General features: G+C 40.8%; 1 protein-coding gene across 1 annotated transcript; it reads right to left on the bottom strand.

Moving 5' to 3' along the window:
• Positions 1-487: 487 nt before the first annotated feature.
• Positions 488-9,374, bottom strand: LOC109479637 (hemicentin-2-like). Its single transcript, XM_019781623.1, has 8 exons — positions 9,323-9,374; positions 8,872-8,931; positions 4,410-4,763; positions 3,859-4,152; positions 2,973-3,251; positions 2,150-2,380; positions 1,222-1,404; positions 488-760 (listed from the first exon to the last, which is right to left on the bottom strand). Exons 1-8 carry the CDS (start codon positions 9,372-9,374, stop codon positions 693-695), a joined length of 1,521 nt encoding a protein of 506 aa, XP_019637182.1. The 3' UTR covers positions 488-692.
• Between the last annotated feature and the right edge of the window lie 862 nt (positions 9,375-10,236).

The following is a 10,236-nucleotide window of genomic DNA, read 5'->3' as shown; positions in this document are numbered from 1 at the left end:
AAATGACATTTACATTTTTTTCTACATTTTTAATATCATAAAACGTTGAAGGCACAGATCTCTCCAGCAGACGCTGGTAGGCAAAATACATAGTAAACGTATGATGGGGGTTTGTTGATCAAGGATCATTATTATTATAATAGACCTGTAGGTTTTCATTAAGTGATAAGTCTTATACCATATGCATGCAGTTCTTATCATAAATCAGGTTTTTATACTTAACCAATATATTATGATGGCTCATTGGAACTACATAACAGGGACGGGAAGGGACTGCTAAACAGGATGATTCCAAAAACAACATCCTCCAAATATAGCAATAAGCAAGACTAAAGTTTAGACATTTCCGACTTTAATGCCATAACTGTAAACCTAGCCAAATGAATATTTACCCATTCCGGATAAGGTAATCTACATTATATCCTGAGCATATGTGTATAATGATTTTGTAATGTGACATGGCATAACATTTAACTGTTAGATAATTAATACTAATTATTCAATTACTTGAAACTTGATTTCAAAACGAAGGAAAATTATTAGATGCAAAACATGTATTTCATTACCGATCAATGTCTTTGGACCGTCCGCTTTTAGTTTAGTATGTTCATACGCCGTGGTGGACAACTGTATGGTCAAACACAGAATCCGCTGCAGTTGGGCGTGAAGACTGTACATGTAGTAGTATAGTGTCATGCCGTGGGCTTGGACTGTTTCTGGCACTCTGTCAGTACACTGTAGGTGTGGCCATCCTCAGCCGCTGGTAATAGGATAGATACAGTTCAAACTGATAACAGATCAATGAATCCAAATTACGTCTGTCAAATGAAAAACTAGAACGATAACATTTGCAAAGCAGATGCGTTATGTTTACCTTCGCATTTGGTCTGCTCTGTTAATTCGCCAAAAAACAGTTACTCAAGCAACTGGATATGATTTTGAAGTTGCTTGAGTAACTGTTTTTTGGCATATCGTATTACCTGGATGTCTAACCTTCATCGACGTGCTCTGTTAATTCTTAATAAAACACATTCAAATATATGGTGAAAAGAGTCTAAATCCCTCCTACTATAAAACTGCAACATTACGTAATCCAACATCAGTTACCATATGGTAACAGATGGCCTGGTGGAGGTCATTGACCAGGTCAGTGTTTGGAACGGAATAAGAAACAGCAAAAACAATGTTTTCCTTCGGTAAACATAATTCGAGTGTCATTACCTTCTGAGGCAGAGATGAAGACGACGTAGTTGGAGGGAAAGAGCCCCACCCTGCCTGCCGTGAAACCCAGGCACCAATCACCAGCTTCTCCTTCTAGTACTTCAATCACATCTGCCGCCTCCAGACGTAACTCGTTATCGTCTCTGGGTTTGTAATCATACATGGCCCTGGCGTATCTTCTTTCTGTAGATTGACGAAAGAAGACTATTTTCACTTTATTTGAAAAATTATAAGCACACTCTTACATCAATCATTAGTTAGGGTTGAAGAGTATGTCATCGAGTTTTAAATTCCTCTTCTTGTGTTTACTGATATCCCAAATTCAATTCTACGGCTTCTACGGCGTTCTATGCCCATGTGATTCAAGGAAATAACTAAGAATATGTGTATGGAACATGAATAATAGAAGACTATAGCTACCCATTTCCAAGTTTCCTCTGAAAATTCCTATTACCACATGCTGCAATCATTGAATACAACACGTTAAAAAATTAATTCATACCTTGGGTGTTTTTTCTCAATGTATCATTAATGCCATCATGGTTCACCGGTTGGTTTTCCCGTTTGTCTGAGGGCAAAAGAATAATGAAGATGCCCTTCAATAAATGGAAACTACCTGAGATGCATTATGATAAGTGAATTATTACACCCATAACACATTATTACACCCATAACACATAATCATCTTCAAAATCACACAGCTTTCCTACCCCCCCCCCCCCCCTACCTTGTAGTGAGAACTGAAACAGCGAATTGCCATTACGGGAAGATAGCCATTTATCCGGGCTCAGTTGGTTACGTGCAGGGTAGACCCGTCAAGGCTATTCCTAGTAACGGCAGCTTTGCCCTGCCAAAGCAATTTTCTCGTGTATTATATGATGCCAGAAATGTGAAAGTGATGACGGCTATATCTGGAAGAGCTTTGTACCTGGTGCGGCTGAGTGTCTCCCTGGGTCTTGACCCTCATTTGTACTAGGTGTAGCGTGATCCCTTCTTGATCCGATGTCGTAGTAAAAGGCGAATTTCTTCCTCTCTTCCTGTTTCCGCCGCCTTCTCAAGAAGTATATGAGGAGGCAGAGACAGATGAGGAACCACAAACCGCTGGCAGTGGCCCCAATTACTATGGCAACGACTGTGGTGGTGATTTCTTTTTGAAGGCCTGCGGAAACAAATGTTCAGGTCGGACTCAAAGATGCAGCTTCTCCTCATAACTACGACTACAAATACGTAGGCGTAGGGATGTCTTTCTTCAAATTAGTTTGTGACTTATACTTTTTATGTTTCTATATTTGATTAACGAGACCTCTCGTACTGAAAAAAACTAGAGGTCAGAGATCTCATGCCTTCGTCAGAGGGACATTGTTCTAGAGAAACGAACATGTGTATTCTTTACTTTTTTTGATAATCAATTTGGTCCCTATATTCCTCTCCCTTTGTATTCTACGGAACATCGCCACAGCTACAGATTTACAGACGCGCCGTCAACCGTCCACTGCAGTGACGTAGGGACCCACCACGAAGCCCATTTTTGCACTCAACCTTGGTCTCCCAACAGTAACCTGCCTGCCAAAAATCATGAACATTAATCCATGCCTTCAAGAGTTATGCCGCTAAATCCACAGTATCCCACACTAAAGCCCAGTAAGGGTGATTTTATACCCTTCTCACGAAGGCAATGAACTACATTTGTCATGATGATTTGTTGCGTTACGATGGATATTTCAGGACATCAGGCTTAAAAGATTACTTACCCGTGACATCTAGTCTTGTCGTCCGAATCTGCCTCTGCCCGACCCCGTTAGTTGCTGCACATGAGTACGTTCCACTGTCGTTAGCGTCCACACTGTTGAGGACAAGGGAGCTCGTACGAACATCGCCAGACAAGACGTAAGAATTGGCACTCAAAAGTCGTCCGTTTTTAGACCACGTGATGTTCGGAGTGGGGTTGCCATCGGCAACGCATTGGAAAGTCACGTGGTCGGAAACGCTGACTTCTACAGGGTCGGAAATACTGATAATAGATGCAGGATCTGTGAGGAAAAGCAATTAAAATGATTGATATCATTGGCAATATCATGGTGATACCATTGGCAATATCATTGTGTGAAATAGTGTAACCAATGCCCCATACGCTAAATGAAAAATTTCTCTTAGTATACCTCTAAAGGTGCCTCAAGGTGTAATGTAACATATTAGTGCTATTGTGATTTTTCTTGGGGATGTCTGCGGCTTGTAACTTCCATTTGGTAAGTAGGTGGAGGTTCCACTTGGCAGATCATCAAAAAGATCTGTCTTGACCTCACAGAGCGACCCAGACGAATGGGGTACTCAGACATAAGATCGATATGGTGTGAGGCTGCTTCCAAGCCTTCTTAATCCAGAAAATGGGAGGCGAAAGCTCGGTGTTATTACCAGCGACAAGTCACGAACATCAAAGGATGTGCTAATGGTCAGTTAATGATCCTTACACTAGACTGAACATTTTTTTACCCTCCGCCTTTTACATAACTTATTCACCCTCAGTTCTACGCTACTGATATTATTTGTGTGTTGTTGACGATGTATTTTCAAAGGGCTTGTGTATTTTAGGACAATGATGTTGTACCGAGGAACACAAATTATTGATAGGGAACTCACATTGTACTCTAACCATCATACTTGCAGCAGCAGACCGCACGGGGTGTTCTACAAAACAGGTGTACAGTCCGGCATCATTTCTAGTGACGTGGCGGATAACCAATGATGACGACTTTGCGTTCCCGCCAGAGTACTTCCCCTCGTAGCCGTTAGCTTCGATTCTTCCGCCATCTTTTCCCCAGTAAAGTGATGTAATGTTGGGTTTGGCGTCCCTCACAGTACACATGAGAGAAACAGTCTTTCCCCACGTAGTGATGTATGGATTGCTTGGTCCAACCTCTAGCCTGGGTGGGACTGTATCATACATTATCAATGTGTTAGTAAATCGACTTTTGGGTTTCTGAACTTGAAAACCATTTCGGTAGTTTATCAAAGTATAGCAATAAACGCAAGCTACATATGCTAACCCTATTACGCATACCATCAGAAATTGATAGATAGATAAAACAACGTCATTGGGCAAAATACATTTCTAGTATACATGTAATCCAAAGAAAAAATCAGTTATATACAATGGCTGCCATTTTAATTAATTATAGCTACAAACTAACCATGTAGTTCCAGGCGAATGAATTTCTCGTCGGTTCCCCGTTCGTCGGTCATGATTGACAGGGCGTACATCCCCTCGTCATCCGCCGTCGTGCGATCAATCCGCAGGGAGGCTTGTCCCACAAGCTGGGCTCTCCCCTTATAGACGCCATAAGCACGCCTTATGTTCAAGTCAGGAACATAGGAGAACACACTTCTTCTCTGCTGGGAGGTGCTGTCGATGTCAACTTTGTGCCAAATGATGGAAATGACTCTGTAACTGGTGGAGTACTTAGCCGGCAATGTGGCAGTATCACCCAATGCCGTTTTTGCCACGTCAGGAAGACGAATCAGCACAGCATCTTCAGTTGCGCAATCTGTAACCAGAGATTTGATACGTACTGTTATAATCTAAACTTTTCATCGTGACAGCTATCTCTTCCTTACCGTCTGGCTGAAGACTATGTTTAAGATCATTTGGGATGTTTTAGCAATGCCAATGGCTGTGTCTGCAATATGAGTAATTAAAAACATTTGTCATATACGAATGCCATTATTGGATTTTGGCTGTGATTAGAATTTCTTGTTATCCTATGTAATGTACCATATGGCGTTCTGTTGTACTGGGACGACGTCTAGTGAGAACAAACGTCAATTTCCCGTTCTTTATTTGCCTATGGAATGATACAGGCTCGTTGTGGTGTTGATCTCTTCTATTATATATTGAGATAATAGTTGTTAAACGTATTCAACCGCACTGGGCATATAAAGCTTTCATAAATATTAATACAAATATAGGGCACTACGAAGGGCAACTGTCAGTCTTACTTATTGCTAGGAATGTTTCGCCTGAGGGAATTTAAATGGTCATCATATATAATGTTGTCCAGAACATAATGAACGATAAACGGTTGTCATTCGTGTTGAGTTGACCTCCCTCCATGACGTATGCGTCCACTCATAGCTAGGAAAGGTTATACAGTAACCTGCAGATGATCAAATACCGATATGCATGTCGTAAACATCCATCCATGAAACGCGAGGATCATTTGTGTAGATCTTGCCTTTCGGAAACCAGATAAGGCAGGCAACCTTGGAGAACAGTACTGCGAAATAGATCAGATGGTTTCCTACAGAATACGCCAATGCATTTCCCTTCCAGAGAAATCGCAGTGGGGGTGTTACACAGTGGAATGAGACCAATGCCTGATCTACGGCTAAACATACAGAAGCTGCAGCTATATTACAGAATATTCAAGTAAGCCAGGCGGCGTGAGGGCTATTTTACAATGGGCACAGAAGGAAGTGGCGCATCTGTGTACGTAATGGTGTGTAAAATTAAAATTATCGGGAGGCCATAAATATAGAAGGATCTTCCAACATGTTAACAGCGGGAAGCTTTACTTTCCTTGCCGCGGCTTCTAAGGAAATATGGGTTATAAAATTTATATATTCAATTTCAGTCAGAATTTCCTATCATATGATACGTATTATATAAAATCTATGACTTAATTTCACTAGATGTACGTGTTCTCCCAATGCCGTTTCTATCCAAGAGATACTAGTGAAGTATAATAATAAAATCCAATATTTAAGGTATAAAGACAGACGCATAAGAAATCTGTGTATTTTATCAGAGTAAACGCCTGAATAGTTAACGCCTGAAGGCGTTTACCTTTCTTGAAAATGATTATTATGCCCGTAGTTTTGAATAGCACTGCTATGAATATCTTCAGCACCTTTAGGGAAAATATGTTAAAACTGGCACGAAAGTTAACGGTGGCACATAACCTTAGATTTACATAAAGGCTAATGGCACTGTTATCACATCGTAATGTCACTAAAAGCGCCTTCAGTCCAAATGCAAATTACAGAAATAACCTTAGATATAAATGAAATGACAGTTTGACCAAATGAAACACTCCAGTTGTGTCTTAATGGGTCCCCGTCTTGTGATAATGCCAGAAGGTTGACGCCTACGTTTATGGCTTTAATAGAAGTCTAACGCTGTAAGTAGTGAAACGTGAAAATTAGGTGTTATCTGATCTGACCGAAGACAGACGGCCCGGCTTCACCAGTGCAGTCATCCGTGAATGTCATCTGCCCGGTAGTAAAACACGACCAAAAGTCCAGAACTGGGGACTTTGCATCTAGATGACTGCAATTACGTGCCTTGATCCCTCGGGGTTTGGCGACAAGAAAATTTATTTGACTGATCGTCTTAGATAAGACGTAATGTATGTAGCGTCTGGCATTTAAGCTCATATTTCAGTGGCAGTCCTGTGAATCACGTTGTCTTCCCTCAAACTAAACTTGGCAAGCTGTCTAGCATACTTGGTAATATTGTTGATTTAAACACCCTTTCTGATAATTCTATACAATATTTAGTTCTTCGGGGTAGTTTTCTTTGTTCGTATGATACCAACTGCAAAATAATGTTAGCCGCACAAGATTATATAAGATAAACAAAAAGATTCTAACTGTATGTGTCTTCTGGGATGGGAGGTTTGTCACTCACGCGAGGTCTCATGTGTTTTTAAATGTCTTGTAAAATATTTTTCTTTTATTGTAAAAGTGACTGCGAGAATATAAGTTGTACCTAACTTGAGTTCGCAGTCACTTAGTCCATGTCTTTTCATTTGTAATCATCGTGTTTCTGAATTAAAAAAAAAACAACTAAACATTTGCTCACGGAAACACTTGTGACTATTACAGATGTGTAGGGGAAACCATCTCATTGGACTACTTCCAAGACGTCTCTGATCTTAACGTGCTTTAAGATTATGAAAAATTGTCTGCCCCGTCAATCTTGAAATAATGAGAGCTGTATTAAGTATGCCAACGGCCCATCGTGACGGCTGAAACTATCGTTGATGTACAAGCCTTAGTAGGTTAAGATTACTTTATCGATTGAGTTTTGGGAAGTCTGCCAAAGATGTGGGCCGAGTTACTGCCGAGCTGATCTTATCTTCCGGCGCACGCAGAACCTGGTGATGCCAGTGGTCATATTTGATCTAGGTAAAAATAATATTTCATTTGGGATGACAGTGACGCTTGGTTTGACGTTGCGAAGATATGCCCTGGTGAATCAGTAGACCCCAAGAAGATGAAATGTTCTCAAACTGTAGCCTCCAGTCACCTCATAATTCACTGCGTGCGCGGGATATCGAACTGGAAAAGGCAGTCCCGAGTGACAAGAGCCACGACGGGGTGCTTCAATTACATGGATACTATAGGCTCCAACAACCAATTGTCCGAAGTGCGATGTTTATGACAGATTCATGAGCTACAAGTAAATGAGATTTTTCCCTTGAGGCTATGGCGTGCCAGGTCGAGATTGCCATTTGCACGATTCTTTTCTACAGCATTCGATAAATACACCAATATTAATAATATGATTTAGTTTTAAATGATCTCTACTAATCATCTGTTATTCATCATCATTATCTTCATCATCTGTTATTGGTGTCCACATTGTTATCACCATCCGCCATTCGTGACGGTCATATACACAAATGAACAAAAACGCAGATGTACATCTTGCTGAATTCTATTCGTGGCAAACTCATGTTCAAATTTTTTGTCTACTTTAAAAAAAACTAATCACGACTTTCAAAGTATAAAGAGAATCAGTAAGCCAGTTCTGTCGTAAAAATAACTACCAGATCATAACTACCAATAAAATACCATGGCTACATTTCGAACGCATCGTAAGGTCGGCATTCTAGCTTGAGATAAGGACATAGAACCTCATGCGTGCTCCATTCCCATCAAACGTAACTGTATCTTGGGACTACATATCATCTGTATTTCCAGCTTAATGTTCCGAACACCTGTGATAGCCTTGACAATAAAATTGTACGCCGAAGGGTTCGGGGCCAAAAAATTTACAGCGAAGAACAAATTTCCTCTGACGTGGCAACGCACCATATAGTCATCTAGTCAAGAATATGATAATGGCATGAAAAATAAATGTACAAAGGCCGACCTCTGTTATTGGGAAATGTGATTGCAACAGATGAAGGAGAACATTGTTACTGAAGCTGCGATCCTTCATTCAAAGTACACATATCCACCAAGGGACCTTGAAAGCCCGGATGTGTCTGAGTAACGATTTATTGATTAACACCTAACAAGTGCAAGTTGCGATGAAAAATTAAAAGGATCTCTGTTTGATGATGCCGATATGTTTAGAACCCTAGTTTGCTTGGGGAGAATCATTTCTTATAAGAGCTTCCTTTCTCAATTTAGAGTTGCTTAATAAACAAGTTCGATTGGATAAGATGAATGCCATTAATTACTACGTATGTGCAAATCATGGGACTGTGTACAGTCAAGTAACATGCCTATGTTAGTCAAGGTAACTACAAATATGGATAGAAGATAAATTTAGCGTTTTTACATAATTTTTGTTCTTTCAAGACAGCTTGGTAGTTGTCTTAAAGATCATTCAATCTTACTATATATATGTTCGATTGATCTTACCTTTTAGAAGGATTGCCGCGATGAGTATCTGGATCAGCAGCATCTTGAAGAGTCTTCGTGCTGCAATGAGAGTCACATGCCGGTCACAAGCTGTGCAGCACGTACATGTACAATCATATAATATATATGTAAAAATGTTCGCATGAGGACACACACGCACACATACACCTGCACAGTGAAGGATAGATTTCGCCCACTGCCTCGTGGTTCTAAGACACATAGAGATTCGCAGACCAAATCTAGACACACATGTATTCAAGCACACTCCACACCTTGATGCATATCCCCAGCGAACACGCCCAAGTCGTACCTGCTATTCATATAACACCGTCAAAGTACCGTAATTGCGGCCGCCCAAGTAGGAAGTCCCTTGTTGATTGCTGATGGCAGCCCTGACTCGCGGCGTCTGAACGCCCTGTGAGCGCGGCCAACTCACGCAACCCTCACTTGCACAGCTTGAGCCCAGCAGTTTCAAGGCTGCCCTTCTGTTTGTACTTCCGCATTCCCATAAAGTGTCATCTAAGGTTTGTTAGGATTTTACGGAGAAAAAACTGAATGTGGTTCAGGAGTGGTTAACAAGTCAGTACGTCCAATTAGAACGTACAATGTCATGTATATGAGAAATAAATGTATTTTTTTGTGCGGTTTATTTTCTCTTCCTCCATTGAGCCACCGTTCCTGATCAGACAGTTTAGCCTCGGGAATGGGCAAATCGATCTTGTGTAATGAAAAAATCGACGTCTGGCTCGTACGTCAAAGAGAATACTATTCTCTCTACGTAAGCATGAAAACAAATGTGTTATGTTTCCTTCTTCTATTAGCTCATAGCAATTACAGCATTTTCATTATGGTGCTCATGCATATCCGTCTGCAACCACCATTATGAACACTTTTCTTTCTGTATAAGACGGATGAGGAAGTGCGATGATAGGATTAGTTCAACTGAGATAAGCAACCGTTAAATGAAAAAGATGTGTATCTAAATGTTTTTAAAATGCAAGGTACACGCCAGGATGGATCACAGGATAGACTGTATCATTGTCTGTAACAGGGAGGGATATAAATGAAAGCCTTTACAACTTTTGCAAGAACTTTCTCGTGAATGTCATTGGCAATGGTATTGACAAAGGGGGTTAACGTGGCCAAATAGCCCGGAGCTTGAAGAATTACCATCGAAATAACAGCGCCCATCTCTAGAGGTATCTTGGACTCGGAGGAGACAGGCGTCCTCCGGGTTAATCTCAGTTCAACACTGAGAAGTGAAGGCAAAATGAAGTGTAAATCCCTTCATGGGGTGAGATAAGATACGATCTAGACGTCTATTCATGGCGTTCTGACACTCTTAGGTTAGGTCGTAAGCATTCC

Source organism: Branchiostoma belcheri, unplaced genomic scaffold (genome assembly GCF_001625305.1).
Source record: "Branchiostoma belcheri isolate BF01 breed outbred unplaced genomic scaffold, Haploidv18h27 scaffold5, whole genome shotgun sequence".
NCBI lineage: Eukaryota > Metazoa > Chordata > Leptocardii > Amphioxiformes > Branchiostomatidae > Branchiostoma > Branchiostoma belcheri.
This window is presented reverse-complemented; position numbering and strand designations above follow the sequence as displayed.

Bases quoted from the DNA above. Each gene is read 5' to 3' on its own strand.
- LOC109479637 (XM_019781623.1), bottom strand. From the start codon at position 9,374: ATGCGGAAGTACAAACAGAAGGGCAGCCTTGAAACTGCTGGGCTCAAG. The intron at 4,764-8,871 runs GTAAGATCAATC...CTCTGGTTACAG, and splicing joins CGCGGCAATCCTTCTAAAAG to ATTGCGCAACTGAAGATGCT. The intron at 761-1,221 runs GTAATGACACTC...TCCTATTACCAG, and splicing joins CTTCATCTCTGCCTCAGAAG to CGGCTGAGGATGGCCACACC.